The sequence below is a fragment of the Fopius arisanus genome, unplaced genomic scaffold, assembly GCF_000806365.1.
Source record: "Fopius arisanus strain USDA-PBARC FA_bdor unplaced genomic scaffold, ASM80636v1 scaffold00007, whole genome shotgun sequence".
Lineage (NCBI taxonomy): Eukaryota > Metazoa > Arthropoda > Insecta > Hymenoptera > Braconidae > Fopius > Fopius arisanus.
In genome coordinates this window covers 605,505-625,975 of record NW_011887746.1, presented here as the reverse complement: position 1 = coordinate 625,975, position 20,471 = coordinate 605,505, and the positions used below count along the sequence as shown (strand labels likewise).

The 20,471-nt window shown below is 41.1% G+C and overlaps 1 protein-coding gene across 4 annotated transcripts in view; it reads right to left on the bottom strand.

The window, feature by feature from the left end:
- Positions 1-20,037, bottom strand: part of pdm3 (pou domain motif 3) — an 82,338-nt gene extending 62,301 nt beyond the window's left edge. For all 4 annotated transcript variants that reach the window (XM_011316426.1, XM_011316427.1, XM_011316429.1 and 1 more), the window contains exons 1-2: positions 19,394-20,037; positions 8,536-8,840 (exon numbers count right to left, since the gene is read on the bottom strand). In XM_011316426.1, the coding sequence (XP_011314728.1) occupies positions 8,536-8,811 (276 nt within the window). In that variant the 5' untranslated portion in view covers positions 8,812-8,840; positions 19,394-20,037. The remainder of the gene's footprint in view (positions 1-8,535; positions 8,841-19,393) is intronic.
- Between the last annotated feature and the right edge of the window lie 434 nt (positions 20,038-20,471).

The following is a 20,471-nucleotide window of genomic DNA, read 5'->3' as shown; positions in this document are numbered from 1 at the left end:
CTGCCCCCTGCCCCCTGCCCACACCCCTCCTCCTCCCTCTTTCCCCTGTACTCTCTCTGCGTAAGTTGAGCACACACTCCGCGTGGTTGAGCATATTCCAACGCAAGCGCAAATTCACACATACGGATGGAAAACATTTGTGTGAAAGTAACAGAGAGTGAAAATGATAGTATATACCGGTGGTATGAGAGAAAACCCGAGAGAGGGACTGGTGTGGCTTCGTCATCCACGATAATACCCAGTGTGTCATCGTTCACCGCTGTGAAATGACTGCACCACGTGAAATTTGTCGTCATTTGTAATTGACCATACTTTTCATATTACGGTGTATTCATTCATCCCCAACGAGAAATTCATCGAAACGATAAAATAAAAGTTTTCACGATGAAAAGAGCCTATTTATTTGGGCAATTAGTCAGCGAAGGAGAGAATTTAATGATGAATGATCGAGTGATTATGGAATTACCTCCATCGTTCTTTCATTTTGAGACCTTAATGCTTGACCAAATGGTCATTTGGCCATTCGCTTACGCAGCTGAAAACGAGTTGATCGAAGGAGTACGGGTTCTTGGTAGAGTTTCCTGCAACGAAGGCGCGAGTTAGCTAGCCGTGGCGAAGGTAGATTGGAGCAGTTGGCCACTACCATGCAATTTGCTCTCTCACCAGTATCCCCTATTACCGATGAACTTGGCAGGTTTTAGGTCCAGCGAGAGCTGAGAGACGCAAGCTGACCGAGTGCAAAAGCGTCCAAGTAAGTTGCCTAATCTCAGTGGTCAGCTGATATTCAAACAGTGCTATAAGCTTTTGGATAACGTAGTTATAACTCAAGCCACGGACTTGGATGATCACGGAGTATCTGCATGTACATATGTACGTCTGCGAGGCAGATGGAGAAGAGTGAGAGAGATACTTGGGTATCACGAGCAAACATTAATACCCGAGCATCGTGCTTTTGTGTGTCCTGGGATTATCTTATTCTTGGACACTGGCTACGTTCAACAGTGGTAACTATAACGACGTTTGTGTCCTTCGGGATGGCAATGGTAAATACGTGATACGAGTAGATATCTCTAGTGTGGTTTTAATGTTGACTATCGTGTCCAGAACCGTGTTCTTCTTTGATACTATTCGCTCATCCAATTTCTACTTATTCTCAAACTTCTGTCTCACCAGCAAGATGATGGTTGTAATAATAATTGAAACCCAGGCGGTTTAGCTTCTCAGACTGAAATCACTCAATAAGCTATAATTATTCATTCTCAAGGTAATTGCATCGAGAATAGAAAATCTTCAGACTTTTCTAGGAATCGATATCATTGGAGCTCTTCAGCATTTTTCATCTGCAGTGGATCCAATCCTGGATCTTCTTCCGGCAATTTTCCATTTCTATCCGCATAATTTGAATTTCTTTTGGGAATCAACTTTCCGGACAAAACGATTTCTGATTCTGTCAGTAATCTGTGTCCAGACAGTTTCATCCTTCTGCTGGACCATCTCATTTATACACTAAAACTAGGTAGTTACCGTTGTGGAATAGGTAAAGGGGGTAGTAGATGAAGGTAGAGTAGGAGTTGAGTTTGTTTGTCGAGCAAACGTTTGCCGACGACACCGCGGACACTGGTGCCTAGGACTGCGCTTGGGGCACCAGTTACAAGTCTGTCCGAACCACTGGAGGCGAAGAGAGAAAGAGAGAAGGATGAGTAGGTGGACATAGGCGATGTCATGGGAAGGGGTTGAAGGAAGAGCAGAGGAATAGGAAGGGGAAATTTAATACCTTCTCCCAGGATGAACAGTGGTGGTCAAATAAGTTCGCCAAGTAATTCTCTGCTGAGAATCTAGTGGTAAATGTTCCAAGGTTTCTCATTCCTCGTTCGATCCAATGAATAACTCATATCTGTTTAATTTCGCACAAATCTTAATCATACATTGTCCCTCGTAGATTATTTCAGTGCTTAACTCGTCCTATTTATATTGATATGCGATCCTAAATTGACTTGCCCATGAAATTTCAATTTGAATCCGTCTAAGCCGGGGGACGATTTCAAGTCTCTTCATGATTCGAAATGTTTTCATGACTCATTTTGTTGTATTTTTTTGTATTGTGCATCTCCGTTGGGGAATTGAGACAATTGTTTCTTGTTGCTGGTGAAATTTTCCCCTCCAAAAACAAGGGTGAGCCATAAATCTATCAATAAATCCGGGCATCTCAGAGCTCTGACCACATTTGCTCAGGGATAAGAAGCAAAGACAAGTGAACGGTTGTAACCAAGTGGTGGAGGTTGAGGAGGAATGGTGGTGTTGGAGTTGGTAGAGGACTAGGTTGAGTGTGGAAGGTGGATAGGTCCGTGTGGCATCGCTGAGGAATGGCCTGGTTGGGTGAGCCTTTAGCTGGGGCTTAGCATGTACTGGGAAACACCATCCCCTATCCTTCGTGTTTGGGCCAAGTTATACCCGCAAACAGTCGTACATTAGTGCCTCGCAGGACTCCTGTAGGATTTATAAGGGAGCAACTCGGCGTGAACGCCAACGCCTCCTCACGTCCAGAGGTCCACTATTTTCAAAGAAAATGTCAAGCTGCATTTTCGAAAAATTGCAATACCCATTACAAGGACGATGCATCCGAGAAGGGACACTATGAAGGGCACTAAGAACTTTTAATGATAATAATCCATGAAAAGTTGGAATGTAACGCGACGAATGCGATGGACGATTTAATTCTCCACAAGAAACAGCTCAACTAATGAAAACAGACAGGAGCATTAAGAAATCAGGGGATGAAATCACGAATTCCTGGGGACACTCGACGTGACAGGTCCACTTGGTGGAGCCTTTAACGAGCAATTCGCTTGGCAGAGTCCGAAACCCCGAGGACGAGTGGCTGAGAAAGGGGAGGGGGTTTAGGACGGTGTGAGAATGGGTAGCGGGTCGGTGGGTTGAGATGGGTTCTGGGTTCTCTAAGAGTTTGGTTTTGGTATACGAGCACGTTGTCAGAGGGGAAGAGAGCCCATGTAACAGCGCGGATGAGGAGAGGGCGGTGGGATGGAGGGCTGGAGGGGTGTGGAGGTAACAGGGGGTTGAAGGGAGGATTGTTGCTAAAGGGGCGGGGGAAAAGGGAGTCCTGGGGGTAGCCAGTGGTCAGCACACTTGGCCGACCCTACTTCGCTAACTAGTTTAATGATATATGTTGAGCTACAAGCGCCTTGATTAATCGTTAACTAATGTTGGACCTTACAGTGCACCACACTAACGGCCGGTGGAGGACGAGAAACGACGAGGAAGGAGACCCTGGAGAAGGATACCAAGTGTTTGGTGGGTGGTTTGAGCTCAAGTGGGTGGAGAAGGGGTAAAACGGTTTCGTCCGCAGTCTCCGCAGAGCCCTTATTCCCCCCCTGCAGACGATGCTACGGCGTACCAAACTCCACTGGACCAACGGTATAGCCAAACAGAAATCTAATCTCCACGGGTAATTTGATTTATGATTCGCCGCATGGACGACCGCCATCCCACTTCGCTCACTTCCAGCTCCTCGTTCCAACGTATCGCTGGAAAAACTTTGTCCCTGGGTTGGAGAAACCCCTTGGTCTCCAGAAGGTCCAAGTTGTCGTCGATGCAATTTGTCGGAGTATCCATCGCCCTTTGGTCATCGTAGGCAAATTTACGTTTGTCGGACGAATGGGGTTTAAACGTTTGGAGAAGTAAACCCTAGTCCTCCCAGCCGTGACCAGTTTCTTTGCTCCTCAACCCCTTCACCATTCATCATCACTAATTCGTTTAAGTGAGTTTGATAAATCAAACGATTCACTAATTTTACAGGGCCTTATAGTTCTTGGAGGATTTTCGTTGGGGCGTCAGATTTATCGAACTCACTCTATACCATAAAAACTTTACGCCTCTATCAATGCTGACGCTATTTTCATTTTCTCATATATCAAAAATTTCTAATCATTATAATTCATCCGAGTTTCTAAAAAAGAGTATACGTGCCACCGTACGAGCAATCAAACTCACTCTGGATGATTTGAAATCCGAGAATATGTAACGGAAATAACATCAGCATCATATTTTCAGAATTCTAATAATTTCCATAGTCTATTATCTGAGACAGGTTCATTGGAATAATGAAGACGAGCAGAGTTGATGTGCATGAGGAAGTTGTTCATCGCCTTTACCATGGATCCTTCATCAACAGATAAATTTTCCAATTGTTTTAATGAAGTGGCAACGGCATATGGAGAAGCAAGCGCATGTGATATACAATTAATTTGTCCAAGTGGTGGTCATAATGTGGGATCAGTGGAAATATACAGTGGTGAATGGATTGTGTATGGCATTGTACCTAAGGGTTGAGAAGGTGGTTGAGATGAGAATGAGGAAGGTGGTAGAATAGAAAGGGTATAGGGTGAAGGGGGAATGGTGAAACTGGGAAGGGTGTTGGCCGGGGGTTAGCTCAGGGATGCAAGACACCGTGAAATTACCAGCAGAGTCTCTCATGCCCGAGTGGGTGAGGTGCAGTGGGTGGTGGAACGGACTCTGTCCACTCGGTGCGAGCCCAAGGGCCAAACGGACCAGCGGGTATTTGTCTTGTCTCCTTGTTTATGAGATTCAACATTGTTATTTGGCACCGCCTGGGAGTTTCTGACCCATCCACGTATACGGTATAACGTTTGGATGTATTATATCCTTGTTTAGTGCATGGTACTCTGCAGTTTTGCGTTGAACTTCCTGGAGACTTCCACTTTGAACGAAAGAGGAGGAGACCAGCGTGAAAATCCAAATGTCCAGGTAGCCCCTCAAAATCCTTAAATCCTCACAACTACTTCACAACTGTTATTGCACTTGATCTTGTAACTCTGGCTCTGCAGGTTTAATTATTTCATTCGCACCCATGTTTTAATTCATTTTGAGGGATTTGGGGGAGTGCCATCGTGCACTTCAGGCCTGAATGATGGATTCTTAAACGACCGCTGTTGTTTATCACATGAAATATCACGATGCACATCTTTCCAGGACCGGAATTTGTCAAATTTTGTTTTTTTTTTGGTGATATTAGTGTGAGTCATGATGTAATCAGTTGAGCAAGCTGCGCAGTTACTAGAGTATCGAAGTGAATGAACATTTAATTGCTGCTATTTGAAATGAAATTCTCGGAACCTCGTTAAGAAACAAACTGAAATTAAATTAGTAACGACCGAGCGACTGCTAGCCTGTCCGTCGGTTCGTATCTTGATATTTATCCAGCGTGGAAAATTCATACGAGTGAATATGCCAACAACAGCTGGGTGGTATTGAATCATATCAACATTCGTTTAGATTTTTTTTTTCTGCGGGTTATAAAAAGGTACTCAGGGTCTTAACGTCACTCATAATTAGCATCTAGTCCACAAGAATGTTTAGGGATGGGTTTGGAGTGTTTTTATGTGAAGTGAACACTCTTGCTGATTTTAATTTGATGAATTATGTCAGGAGATACATCAAGTGGTTAATTATCCAACGAGACAAGATGAATGCTTCGAAGTTTCCATCAATCCACTGAATACGACAATTTTTCCAAGAAGTAGGTTAATTCTTTCTGAATAATGAAGTCAACTCCCAATACCTACCGATGCATACACAATCATAAACCCATATTTTTAAATGGAAAAGTTCAATTCAGTGATTAATATGCATCATCCTTGCATATGAAAAGTCATAAATTCTGACCTGTCATTGCTATTTCCCGGATTCCTCATTTACCATCGATTTTTAAAATAAATAAAAACCGAGTAACTCCGAAGAACTGAGTGATCAGTGGGTAAAAACTTCAGTGTAAAAACACAGAAAAGAATATTGAAACGTCACCATAGGTGTATCCCTTCGCATAGATACGAGGGGTTATCTAGATGACTCGTCGGCCAGCAAAACTACCACCACCGCATATAATGTCCGACGTCAATATAAGCCGTCGGATGTTTTTCTATCTCCTATGTACCATCCCCTCTATGTCCGGCTACTCTCTGCCCTGCCAAATTGACAGGTTTTCAATTTAATCAAGTTCCAATCTAATGGAAAAAATGCCGGCGATCTATTGATGTATCAGCGGGTGGAAGATGAAGAGGGGACATGCGGAGAGAGGGGAGTGGCAAGGGGGAAGGGGTACACACTGTGTGTACATTGAAATCGTAAACCACGAATTGAGAACAAGCCACTGATGATAGCCTGTTCGCTCACGGCGTACAGATTGAAATGTACTTTTCAGAATTTAAATCGCACAAAGAGAAATATCCCCCGATGGTTATAAAAATTCTCAATTTATTATTTTTTTCCGTCTATCTATTTTCACCAATACACGGAAATTAATTTATTGGTAAATATTTTTTTCCATTAGGGTAGTGGGTGGAGAATTGTGGGGTTGAATGTTTGTGGATGTTGAAGGCGTCGATGGAGATATACGAGGATGACCCATCCACCAACGGAATATTGCTTTTTTCCTGATTTCCATTATGGGCAGCCACTCATCGTACCTTTCATATGCGCAATCGGTTGTCAACTTCCCTCCGGCTGACCCTTCTTTTTTTTTTCTTTGTTGTCAATATTGTTTTAGAAAATATGAGTGTTGAAATATTGCTGGGAAGTTTGCGTTATGACTCCCGGTTTGATTGGAAAAAATTTGATAAGAGTTTTAGGATTTAATTTGCATTTTGCTGAGTTTTTTATAACTCTGTGGAGTTTCAGTGAAAATGAAATGGCACAGAGTGAAGAAACTTTCGTAATGGACATGATGCGGCGAGAAATTGGAGTTGACAAACGCAATTTATCGAGGGATGCGGTATTTTCTATTTGAAACTTCGGATAATGAGGTTCAAATTACACTCAAGGTCATTATGATATCTCAAGATAGAATTCGATACCTAAATTCAGTGAAAAACGCGATCGTAACGTGATTTTCTATGGGAAACGGAGATAAAGTTCAAGTGTCTCAATAATTTATGCTGAAAATTGTCGCAACGAGATTTCCAATGTAAAAATGAGAAATAACCGACGGAATTCGACACCCGTCAGCCCTCCGACGATGAATAATAATCGTATAATTGTGCTGTAACCCGATAGAATTGTAATTGAGGCACTCCAAATAAGCCCCATACCGGTAATGAGATATCCCCGCTATAATGAAACACAACTCCAACGCATTCGGTGTTCGTAACGCCCTGATCGTTTGCCTTCAATCACTCCTTGACAGATGCACTTTACGGGTTGGAACTCCAAAGCCATCAAGAAGGAATTTGCCGGAGGGGTCTACAGCCTCCCTGAAAACTAGGGACTCGATGCGTCAAAAGTGAGACGAACGTTTAACCCAAAAAAAATAAAAAAATTATCCCGAGTGAAAAAAAAAATCTGAGCGGCGATTAGTCGTCTGTGTGATTTTCCTGAGATTTTGCCGAGTGATCCCTATGCCATTAAAAACCATCAGAGTCAACCTTCCATATTCATTTTCTTGGGCATAAATTATCATACTTCGTGTATGTCTCAACGTCATGTTTTCCCTCCTTTATACGTTTTTTTTTTTCCCCCAACGAGAAGTCTAGTCTGATATGCAAGCAGACACTTAAACCGGTCGTTGTCCATGCCAAAGGTGGGCAGACATAAGCCGCGTGCAAACAACCACCATTCACCATCGGAGTTGTTATAATCTCCAGACAGTAGTAAATTCCATGGAATTTCATTTGTTATCCAACTCCTCCGACCGAAATTCAATCATCCATTTTGAGTTTACAAATCGATTCTCCTGATCAACGCTTCCCACAAATTTCATTGGAAGAGAAATAAAAAAGTAAAGGATCACTCCACTTCCTGGTTCACTGGACCCGTCACCTACACTACTACTCCTTTTCGCGGCGTCATCGCTTCCCGTATCTACCACGCAGATCGATAATCGATCGACAGCCATGATGGCGGCGATGCCTCGAGACGTGGGGGCATTGCGGCCTCTAACTTGACAGGGTAATGGTCTTACGAAATGTTTAAAAAAAAAAAAGTATTTTTCATTATACCACGACTATAATGACTACTGCTTTCAATATGTACAAAGTTCACTCCGCGTACTCTACGAATTCATCAAAAATCCATTGTAATATTCGAAATAATTGTAAAGTTGCGTAAGTCATTTAATAAGGTGTAACCTAAATACCAGAGATCATTGACCCGATCATACGAAACTCGCGCTGCTTTGTTTTGCGAATTAATCATATGCAGGTCATCTCGACCACTGGCCGATTTGGGGTGAGATAGAGAGAAAGAGAGAGAGAGAGAGAGAAAGAGATAGTGTGTAAGAGGGGGAGGGGGCATCTACTTGACCACAACAATTGATTGTCATTGACACAAAAAGACGCGAGAGGACTGAAGTTGTGATACAATCTCGGAGGGCATTGAAAGGTCATTGCACTTATGCATTATCGTAGCCCGTGATCAACGAACACTTGTCATATGCAATTCAATGTGGCTGACGAGAGGAATGCAACGAGACTAAATCGCCGTTAAAGTCATTGTTTGGGGACTTACCTCGCTCTTGAGATTCAGTGGTACATCGCAGGGTGCCTCCATGTCGCTCTCGGTTTTTATGTGATGGGACAGAAGGCCGCTGTGGGTGTGACGTGGTGGCGCTACTGTTGCCAACATGTTAGGATGCTGTCTATATGGCAATTGACGCGGCTGGAGACGTCTGTGATGATAAGGTGGTGATGTTGACAGGTGGGTTGTCTGGGTGCGTAAGTCAGCTGGGGGTGATGCTGGCGCAGCGGTACTGCTCTGTTCCTCCTCGGCTGAGCCCTCCGCCATGTCAACCGAGCATCCCGATGACTCGTTATCTGAAGAACAAACAGCATCATGAAGAACAAACAGCATCATGAAGAACAAACAGCATCATGAAGAACAAAAAACAATTAATAAACGTTCACTCATTACTTTAACTTAAGGACAGATCACCTGGTGATTTAACGCAGTGGATAAGTCCCGCCCGGTCGAATGGTCAGACCTTATCTACCGTTTTAAAATCCTGATCAATAATCATTATATCGTATATATAATCTCGTAATCAGATCGCGGTGATGTAGGTTAACTATAAACAACTGAGAAGAATTCGCGAAATATTTCAATAATGACTATTGAAATGGGAAAGCATGGACTCTCCTTTCCACTGAAGCTCATCCAGTCAATTCACTCTCAGCCCCAAAATAAATAAATATTTACTGATTTCATCGCCGAGACAGCACACCACTCGGTTCAACTAATTAAATTTTGTGAATCCCACAATAATATGATAACGAACAGGCGCAATGGCCAAGCGATTTCTCGAACGATGAAAATGAGAAGATGCATTCCATCCCTCTCGGGGAAATGGTAAAGAAAAAATGAACGACAAAAGATCAAAGGTAAAAATTGGACGGTCGGCACTTTACGGGATGCCACGCGTATTAGAGTTGTATACTAGTTTGGGATGCCAATATCTGCTCCCGCCCGAAGCCATAAACGTCTGCTCCAGTGGATACTGGCGCCATGACACAGTGAAAAAGTATAATTATTTTTATCTTAATGCGAGCTCAGTGACTACTTTCAACGGTACAACCAGCAAATTCAAGGGCAATGAAATCACGCCTCGAGTCCCGAAGATGGTGACCTCGTTGTCTTATACATCTCTTTTCTTTCTTCAATTTAACTTTCTCTCCCACTTCTTTCTATGGGTTATAATCCAAGACTCATCTGACACCAAGAGAGGGGAGGCCTTTTGAAACGCAACTTAACAACATCTGCTTCTATTTTTGCGTTGGCCCGAGTCCAATCCTTAAAACTTTTTAAACTGTCTGGGTATATGGGCTTATGACGAACGAGCCCTGGACGGATCATTGAGCGTGTGTTTCAAGTCGAAAAGGTCATAAGTGCAGGTCATATACACACCAAAATATACACACCGTGTTAACTTTATTTATTTTTTATTTACGAAATTTCATCGTTTTTGGCCTCTGTGTTTAGCTGCTAAACGAGGAGGAAATCATTCGCTCCAGTGGCTGATAGTCGCGTGCAGATATGTATCTAATGGGTAAATGAACAGGCCTCTGTTGGAGAAATAAAAATGATGGTTCATTGGGTTGATAATCGCATATTCCTTTTTGACGTGTTTCCTGTATTTTTCTCAATGAATTGTTCTTTTAATTGGCACATTAATTGATTTGACTACACGAGGGAACTTTGCGCTCTTTTTTCACTGGACCTGCAGCATTATTTCTACTCTATTTTAATAGCCATTATTATAGAACTAAACAATTTATCCAATTATTTCGTATTGTGAGGATCTATTGACTGTTCGTTAATGATGAATGTTGATGGATATTCAAATATGCCGCCGCCTCACAAAAGCGCCACCGTGCGGTCTTTTCGACTTGGTGGAAATTTGGATTTTTTTTGTATCAATTAATGAACGATTGTTATTGATTATCGAGGATATGTTAGTAGTGATGAATTATTTGAATGCACTGAGTTGAGAGGCAGATTGTCAGTTATAAATCCCGACCACCAAAATGATCTCTTTGTAGTCTTCATTTCACTCGGACAACGAATGATCATCAATCCAAAGCCGGGGAATCGCATTAATTGCCACGCGCGCGTGTTTCACGAGACCGAAAATTATTATAAGCTTTAACCACCAGCTGTCGGCATCATGGGAGGAGTGAGACAGATGAAGTGAGGATGAAGGTGGGGTTATAGCCCTAGGAAATTTAGATTTGCTCCGAGCGATTGTCTGGTATCCTCTATTTTTCAGTGTATAATAGCGGTTATTTTGAAAACTGGATCAATTAGAAGAGTCGATTTAAATGCAATAATGAGTGGGGCTCGGGTGGTTTATTATAGGTAAGATCGGTGAATAAATGTTGAACCTTTGTAACAATGTGATATGTCAAAATGTCTGACAGGTTCGGGAGAAATTGTGGATATGCGAATTTCCGAAAATTATATAGGGCTTTTGGATGTGATGCCAAGGGAATTCGTCTATACCTGCACGTCAGCGTAAAAACGTGGGGATTATAAAATAAAGTTCCATAATTAAACGTTTCGAAATTATTCGAGTGCATTCATGATTTCAATATTTAATTATACAGTAATTATGTGTTATTTAAAATTATCAATAGGAATTAGCGGTGGATTTATTTGAGAAGCTTTTGCTGATAATTAAAATATTTTACCACTGAGTGAGTGATGAATCCTTCTTTGGCGATTAATCAATTTGAATTAATTAAAACGACAATGAATGTCGTCACAAATATGAGAAACAGGTCTTTATACTCAACACGTGATAAGTGTTCATGGAAAACTTGACTCACGGCGATATAAATAATCTAAAATTTAATCTTTAAAGATGAAGTAATAGTGTACACGGTGATGTGACCACTTGCAATTTGCGCACTTCACTCTGGCAAGGGCCTGATTTTTTTTATTGGTATTATTGAATAAAAAGGTGGATAACTCAGTCTTGTGAATCCCCTAGCCGATTGATAGGTGGTGTATATGCCGTGTAACAAACTCAAAAGACGAAAGACGCACGAGGCATTGAATAGCAGCCGCCATCACCAATAACCGACGACCATGGATAGACTCTCCAAGCCATGTAATTAAGGGGGGGTTGATTGATGTTAATTCAAAGGGTAATTAAGAATGTTGCGCATAAAAATTCCGTAATTTATGGTCATTGGGTATAATTATATGTTGACCAGGCTTGTAATTGCGAGCGACTGCAGCAGCATCACTCGACAAGATGAAATTCTCGTTTGTGCCGATAGTAAACATAGGATAACACTCCTAGAATATATGGTCTCAAATCGCAACCATTATTATACATATCCATAGATAAGATTCTTAGTAGAACAAGTATCTTACTGGGATTCCCCCTCGGGGCTAAATTCATCCTCAATCATTGAGGATAGACCCTCGGGTGAAATTTATGAGAGCCCACAGTGTCTGCGGTTTTAGACCAAAAAACATTTTCCTTTTAAAAATACTTCAAACTGGTACTTTGTGAAAGCCAATAAATAATAACAACCGGATAATCACAGAGTCGTTAAAAAAGATATTTCAAAGGATGAGGGGAAGAATAAAAAATAAGCTAAATGCCTACTGAAAGATCTTTATTCTTTTGGCTCTGAGGGGGGCTTAGAGTTTGATAATCGAACTCGAACCGATTGCTTCCGTTGGGTATGGAGGTGGAGAAGGGAGTTGTAACGGGTGGTTGGGGTGGGAGGGAGGAGGGGAGGTTTAATACAAGAGGTAAAGGCGCAGATGCCTTTCACGATTGATCGGAAAAGCGAACGATAGACGTGTACAGGAATAATCGAAGACCCTTCAATATTGACGAACTGCATTTAATTATTCTACGTGGCAGCTGAAATGAAAGGTATATTCGCATTCGGGTTTCAAGCACAGGATGAGGTACAGATCATAACTCGTTTGATGCTGGTATACCTATATTTTCTTGTACTTGAGAGACAGCCAATGAAAGCGTGGTTCCCAGCGGGACCAGTTGGCAACCGCCCATCGTGACATTGTCCAGGTTGGGGAGTTTCACATTTTTTTTTTTTACTTCAATTGTGGGTACTTATTCCGCGGTGGACGTAATTATTATTGGTTTATTGTGCGTTCCGGAGACAAAGGGACCTCGTGCATTTTTATCGGTTCTGATTTCTTTTTGGGATTATTGAGGAGTATTGTTTTTATAATTCGAAGCGTTTGTGATTTTTTTTTCAGCAGTATTGAATTAATTAATGATTCATGATTTATGAGCAGTAAACTGAATTGAGACAATATTTCGCTTGAGAAAAGGCCACGTGCAGGAAAAAAAATGGAATAATGCGTGATTAGAGTCGTAAATATGAAGTACCTATTGTCTAACGAGAGCTTATCAGAGCTGTCATTAAAATAGACATTTTATTTGATAGAACTTGTTGATTTCACACGTGATAATTTTCTGGTAAAAAAGACTCATACCAATTCGAGAATAATTCATAGCTCATGCTGTAGTTGCCAAGGTAAACGTGATACGATGACATACCCTTACGTCATATAAAAAAAATGATTAAAGTGATGAATACTGACAGAGGATGATTAAAAAAAAATTTTCACTATTTTTCATGGGAGTGTCCCATCAAAATAAACCGAAACTTGGCATCAACGTACGTTAATTTACCCAACACATTGCACAAACGTTAAGGTAAGTACCACTGGGGTAATGCTCGTTTCGTGCGATACCATTCTGTCAGAAATCCAGCGGGCTTTGTCGGGAGTCACGAAACGCAAGGATTAAACCGAACACCGGAGCCAACACCGTTAATACGAGACTGTGTGAACGGTCAGAAGAGAGAGGAGAGGACAAACACGAGAGTGAGGGAATAAGGCATTGACTATGGGTGTATATTCGAAAATGCTTCTTGCTGTGCGTGCAGCCGACGCCCCGTTTGTACCATTATATCCAGTGTATATATACCACTGAGGGCATGGGAGGCCGTGTCCATAAATCGGCCCCCCTCCCTCCTTCTTCCACCCCTCTCGAAAAGGAATACGATAAAGGGGGGGCCTCTTCAAAGCGCGAATCGTTTAGACCCCAGGGGGGGAACAGAGAAATGAGACGCAAACGCACTTACTCTACTTGTCCGAGGGGTGACAGTCTATCCTACACCCCGTCCTGCTGCACTGACAAAAAAAATTACTAATTGATTGCCCATGAAATTTCTTGGGTTAAAACAAATTGTGGTAAAAAGAATTTTGGGCAAAATTTTAACACTTTAAAAAATAGTTCTTTGGAAAAAAGACTTGCCACCTTTTATTGGAAAAAATTTTCCTGTATGGGAATTTTTTATCCTGATTATCAGTGCAGAAATGATTCTTCTGAATGGACTAATGGTTGTTCGATTTGATTTTCTGATTTGATTTCGTTGGAATTTCTCGAATTTTCCATTATAACGACAGCGAGGGTCTGGTGATAGTCTGAATGCAGTGCATTAATTAGCGAAATTCTTGGAAAAGTCAAACAACCGTAAAGTATCGGATTTAATACGTTGGCAATAGCCGTTGATCAGAGGGCCATGCCCACTCACCCCTGCTCCTCATTCCCATACCGAATGGGTTATAAAACCAAACGCAGGAAGAACATTTTATCTTTTACGACGCGGCCGACTGGGCTTAAACCCCTGTCTAAAAATTGTAATTCTGCCGGGTAGTCGGGACGGGAGTGCATTAAACCCCGAATTACCACAAATAGAACTTTAAGCGCACGCAACCATTATAATGGTACTCACCTCCTCCTCCTCACTTCTTCTTTTCCCCGGGACTCTTGAAATCTTTCTCACTCTTGCCCCCCAACTGAGAATGTATTTATACTGAAACTATGCCTTTTAGTCTTCGCCACCGCGGGAATCTGACAAAACTTGACATATGGCCTCGATATAGTCTGGCAAGAGTCTATTCTGCAATTGAAATCGTGGAAATTCACCACTTTTTCATGTTTTTTTTCGGTCAATTTATCATGAAAGATAATTGACCATGATTATCGAAATATTCTCGTGTAAATAATATAATTAAACTCTGTTTGATCAATTACCCTTAATCAAACGATTGGATTCATTCACTCTAAAATACCGAAATAACCTCCTAATTTTCACCAAAAATAATAATTCATTCTATCTTTTCTAATTCGCTATCAAATCGAGAAATTCAATTGAATATCTCATTGGCAAATTATATCATTATTTCTGTGCTTGATAAGATAATACAATTTTGATAATCAGTTAAGTAGAAATTCATTTATTTCACCAAGAATTTTTAATTATAAACAATGCAATAATTCACAGCATTCTGGATCCAATTCGAGAGTCAATGTTTGCTCGTTACTTTCGCGTTAATTTTTATTTAACAATGGTAAAATTTGTGCGTAAATCAAAACGTCATTGGCAGAATAATTTTTATGCTTCTAAAATTATAATTGGAGGAGTGAGTGGAACGCGAGAGAATCTTTAGCATCAGCCAAAACCCCACGGCTTTTACACGCAAATTAGATCCATTAGACATACCGTGCGTACAAAAAACACTCGACAGTGTCACTGAGCCGCGGGTCTTAAGCTATAACCCTTTTTTTCTCCTTTCTCCTTTTTTTTTCGGGATGAGAAGGAGGTGGGGCGATACGCACGTGCGTGCTTCTTTATAAATTATTAGAATTAATGACGACGCACGCTTCATAGAGCCCCCACTAAGTGTCACGTCCTTCCAATTGTGAATCATCCCCATGTACCCATTAAACAAATAATTTCAGGATCGATAAAGAGAAGAGAATAAGGATTGCATTGAGTTTCGCCGTTTTGACTCCTTTATAGGAATTATTATGCCGACCATTTAATAATTGAATGAAAAGGGATGAAAAGAAATCGGTCGGATCATTTGTAATTGGGGGGGAAGGGAGTTCGCCACGCGTACGAACAATCGGGGAATCGGAGATTTTTTTTTATTCTTTTATTGGGACGAAATTTTATCACTACCGAAGATCGCTGAGGGTTGAATCCAGGGGATGGGGTGAAGGTGAATTACTCGTGCGTGGGAGAGTGAATGAGAGAGGGAGATATTGCGGAAGATTTGAGGTGGGTCAGACCGAATCGATCTCCTTGACCTCGGATATGCGATTACATTTTTTTTTATTCCACTCTCAAGGTCATTGGCAAGCTGAGGTAATCGTGTCGCTATATAGATAGAGATTCTTATCTTATCCAGAGCTCTGTTAACGGTATTATTTTTTTCTAACATCTGTAATGCGAGACGGAACGCGGCAAAATGGACTGACGAGTTTTGTTAATGTTATGTAAATTATTTCCATTTCGTAGCACTGAAGAATGTATTTTTTTTGGAATTCAATCGAATAGAATACAGTCAATCATTTCACGCATCGAGCTGCTGGGTACCAGAAAAAAAAAATCCCCTCATCTTGATAAAGCTTTGACAGAGCGTCATTTCCTTTTGTGACCACTTTTCAAGTGCCTACCCCAACAATATCGTGAATCGAGTGTACCGCCTTTGAGATTCTCTGCCGTCGGCGAATCCCCCCCCAATCCTATGTTTCAAACTCACTCCACCCCCGCCATCACCCCCTATCCCTCATTCCTCCTTTCTACTTTTTTTTTTTTTTCAATTCCCTACACTCCCTCTATTCTATTCTCGATCGTGCGCCCGAGAGACAGAGCAAAGAACCCCTTCAGATTTACCCCATCCCGAGAGCATCCCCTTCCTCAAACCCCACCACCAGCACTTCCTCTTTCGCTTCCCCCGTACAGTCACGCCGTAGACACGTGTTCATGTTTACCTTGCCGGCGAGTAAAATAATCACATGCTCTGGATTTATGTACTAAATTTTATACCTCTCTTTAGACAAGGAAAAATTATTCCCTCTGATTTCTAACTCTTTTTATTTCAAGGTGGATCAATAGATAAAAAAGGCAATTGATACGTAAATTACTGTCAATAAGTGTCGAAAAATGAAATGGAAATTTCCATCAACTTGGGACAATCAGTGAAAATGATAAGAACAATTGACTAGTACTTTGCAACGAGTGCCACGTGCTCATTGTACCGCATCGAACACAAAATCTGTAATTAGCATGCCTCAAACAGACCAGATATTCCAAGATACAATGAAATCTATTCTCAGATGTCTGCCCCAACTCACCCGAATAAAAATCCCCTCTCACCCCATACTCAAATCCAAAATTAAAATCCATTGGTCGATAATCGAAGTTGAACTCTGGCCCGCATTAAGAAAGTCACCTCCCCCTTCATTAATACCCGACAGAGAGAATATGTGCTGCACATACTCTCCCCGATCTCCGGAGTCGATCCTTCAATTAGCATTTTCAGGTCACGCTGGAAGCCTCAAACCCATCATATACTTGTCTATGTGAAACACCGATGTATTGTCTGTATTCGATTCCCACACGTACATGAAACACAACGTAATGCGCATAATTATCGGATAATTAGGACTGGAAAGACGCATAAATAATGAAGGTGGCAAATTATCACTGGCTTCTCACGTTCGATACCATCAAGACCCCAATAAAATAACATTTTAAACCTATAAAATAGAGGCCGAAACAGTCTGAAATGACATCCCAAATACCTTGAATCCGATAATTCCAATAATAATATCTTGATTCCCCTGACAATTTCAACCCCTCTGAATAATTTCGAATATCTTGAATAATAAACATCTACAATGATCAGAAATGTCCAAAGTTGCCTGCCTCATTCCCCTCTATTTTCATCCTCACCCAGTGCCTCAATACCAAAATTACGTAAAACATTTCGTCTCCCCACGTCGAAAGCATTCGCTAATTACTTGAAATATTCCGCAACAACATTAAAAACTTTGACAACTGAAATTAATGCAATTTTCTAAGCAATATATGAAAAGCTATACACCTGTAAACTGCGAATTTTTAAAATCTAAACTGCTCTAATTTTATCTTCAAACACTTTGTACTCTCACACATTAAACTAAATACCGTTGACCTGCATTGCATCAACGTTCATGCATGTGAAGTTTCAGTGACGGTACGGGAAACAACAGGGTCCACTGAAAAGGTAGGACAACTCTTCGAGTTTATAGTTACCTCGTCAACATCACATTTAGATGACCTACCTAATTACCAATATTAGCCGACTTATAATAAGCAATGGTGGTACTGGTGTCCAATACTCATCCGCGGGGCAAACCCGTGACTGATGCAACTAGGGCGTCCCGCTGACGTACATACTGAGGATTTTATTGCAATTTAACACCCACCATTTCTTATTCAATATTCCCCCCTCAACTTTTCATTCTCCTTTCGAGGGATTAATTTTACAACCAATCTTGACGTCATCGTCATGTTCGATTTCATATTCATAGATCAATTTTTGAGGTGTTCGAGGGCGAAAAAAGTTGGACTCAGGCTAAAATTATTTTGATAATTTGAAAAATTGGGACAAATGAAGAAATTGTTAATTTCCATTCGATATACATGCAGTGCATCAAGATGGAGCAATTATACCCCATAAAATTGATTCATCAAGGATTTACTACCACCAATACCATGAAAACTCGCTTAACTGTGACATCAGCCTACTTACAATTAGCAAGTACCCATCGTAATGACTCGTAATTAGTAGTAATCAAGAAGCAAACGGTTAATTGGAATTGACCGGATAAAAGAATTAATGGAGAGGGATTCAAACTGGGTTGAGAGACATTGAGAGTATTCAATAACCCTCGTACTTTGATAATTCACCCATCTGTTCCTCGAACTACAATCTTTTTTCATGTGGAATAGAGGCTGAAGGCCTTTTTACTTGTATGTGTGGTAAATACACTGATACCATTGCGCACGCGTACGATCACGAGCCGCTGGCGGCAATCGTAAAATTAATGCGCGATACACAAATAGTGAGTATCACTGTCACTTATTTATCCACATACAACATTCCATCATGATAATTCAATAATTCGCAACAATAACAATAGACTTGAACGGTTTCACTGCATTGCGAAAATTTATTTAAAAAGTTGAAATAAAAATTCACCCACAATGTCCGAAAAAAATTATAATCGCGTGATTGATTTAATGAAAAATCGATAGCGCAAATCAAACCATGAAAAAATGAAAATTCTGCACATGACAAAGTCTTTAGAACGCGTTTTATTTGTCCGTTTTATTCGTGCCATGTAGATAACGCAGTTTTATAATGCGGTTTTAATTATTCTATTTGTCATGACTGTACCATATAACCATTTCTGGTACACTCTGTTTACCAACGCTTTTTCAGTTGTCGTATACTTGTGCACACCCCAGTGTACAACTTTTATAACGTTTGTATTATTATTTGAGGCTGAAAAACACTGACGTGTCTCTCAGTGCGGTCACGTGCACACACACGGGTAATTACCACTGCGTTAGCCAGCGATAATTAGGAGATTATTAGAGTTTCTGTCTCTATCTGTCGTTTTAATGATATTTTTTTTTCTTCTTCTTTTCTCTGGCTTTATTTTTTTTTTAATTGCCGAGATGACGTGGCCAACTGTTTGTGTGGGTTTTACCAACGACAACGATTCAATTAAGCACAAGCTGCGATGTGTGTATATTGTCGCTAATCAATTCAATGTTTCTGTTTTTTTAATTTTATACTTGTCATTTTTTCAATGCATTCTATTGCTCCCGCTGAGTTAATTGACCCAGCGAATTTTATAAAATTAATGCCATCTGATTTCAGCAACTGGCAGTAAAATTGTTTCGGTAATTTTTATGGAGTTGTGATATTGGTAAGTTTGTTGTCTCGATTGGAGGATAAAAATCCGACTCACCTGTCTTGTAATATCGCTGAGCCTCCCCCTCCAGCAGACTGTCTGTTGCCGTTTTTTGATGTTCCACGATAACTTCTCTAAATGCCACTTTATCGTCAAACTCAAATAAATTACCACGACACGTTACGTCATCACTCCAGGGAAAAAATCCGTGATCCGTTTTGACAGGGACAGTTCAAACCAACAGTACTTGAACAATTATCTCAACAGGGCCGAAGTCACTGCGAGCCCCAGAGCCTCTTGATATTTATCTCCCACGACACATGCCCAATTTTTTAAATCTCCCGTATTAATAAACCCAATGTTGCCACTGAATAGTCACTCTGTTCACACAACTCAATCCCTTGTTCCCTCAATTATTGAATGTTATCACCCGTCTCGACAAAATCACAGTCAATGTTCACCTCAGAATCACAAATTAATCACAAAATCCTTATTGACATTGAATTTCACGATTCACTGGGTCGTACTCAAAACAACCAATGTTAAAACCATGTTGAAACCATATTAGTTTTACAGTCTCACAAATCACTTTGAGTGTGTCACGTTGCGCGGGCAAATGTGGATAAAAATTATTGGACACGCGTAATGAAAGCACGAGGTAATAATGTAGTTGCGCTGTGAGAACCTCGCGTGCCGCAGTCTCGCTGCGTTGTGAGCGGTAGATACTCGAGGGCTCGAGGCGCTCAAAGCATTCGCGATAGAAGAGGTGGCCTTAACCGCCTGTTTTCCCTCTCTACCTCAAAGCCCTCACGCCCCACCACTCGCCAACTCACACTCCCCACGGCTCACAAAACCGTTGTATTTTCACTGTATAAGCCGTTCACTCTGGCCAACCGGTGGGGGTAGAGAGGCGTGACATTGGGCGGTACCGATGCGCGGGAGGTGGGCCGCAATATCTATTCCAACATTGTTATGATTGTTATGAGTGTCCAGAGAGGCTTTTGCCGTACTCTCTCAGTTTTGTGAGTGAGTACCGATGGGTAGTTTGGTGGGTGGATTGGGGCGGGGGGTGCATTTTTTAGACCTATTTTTTTTTGTCTTTTTTTTTAAGGGGGTACCCCCTGTAATATTGTGT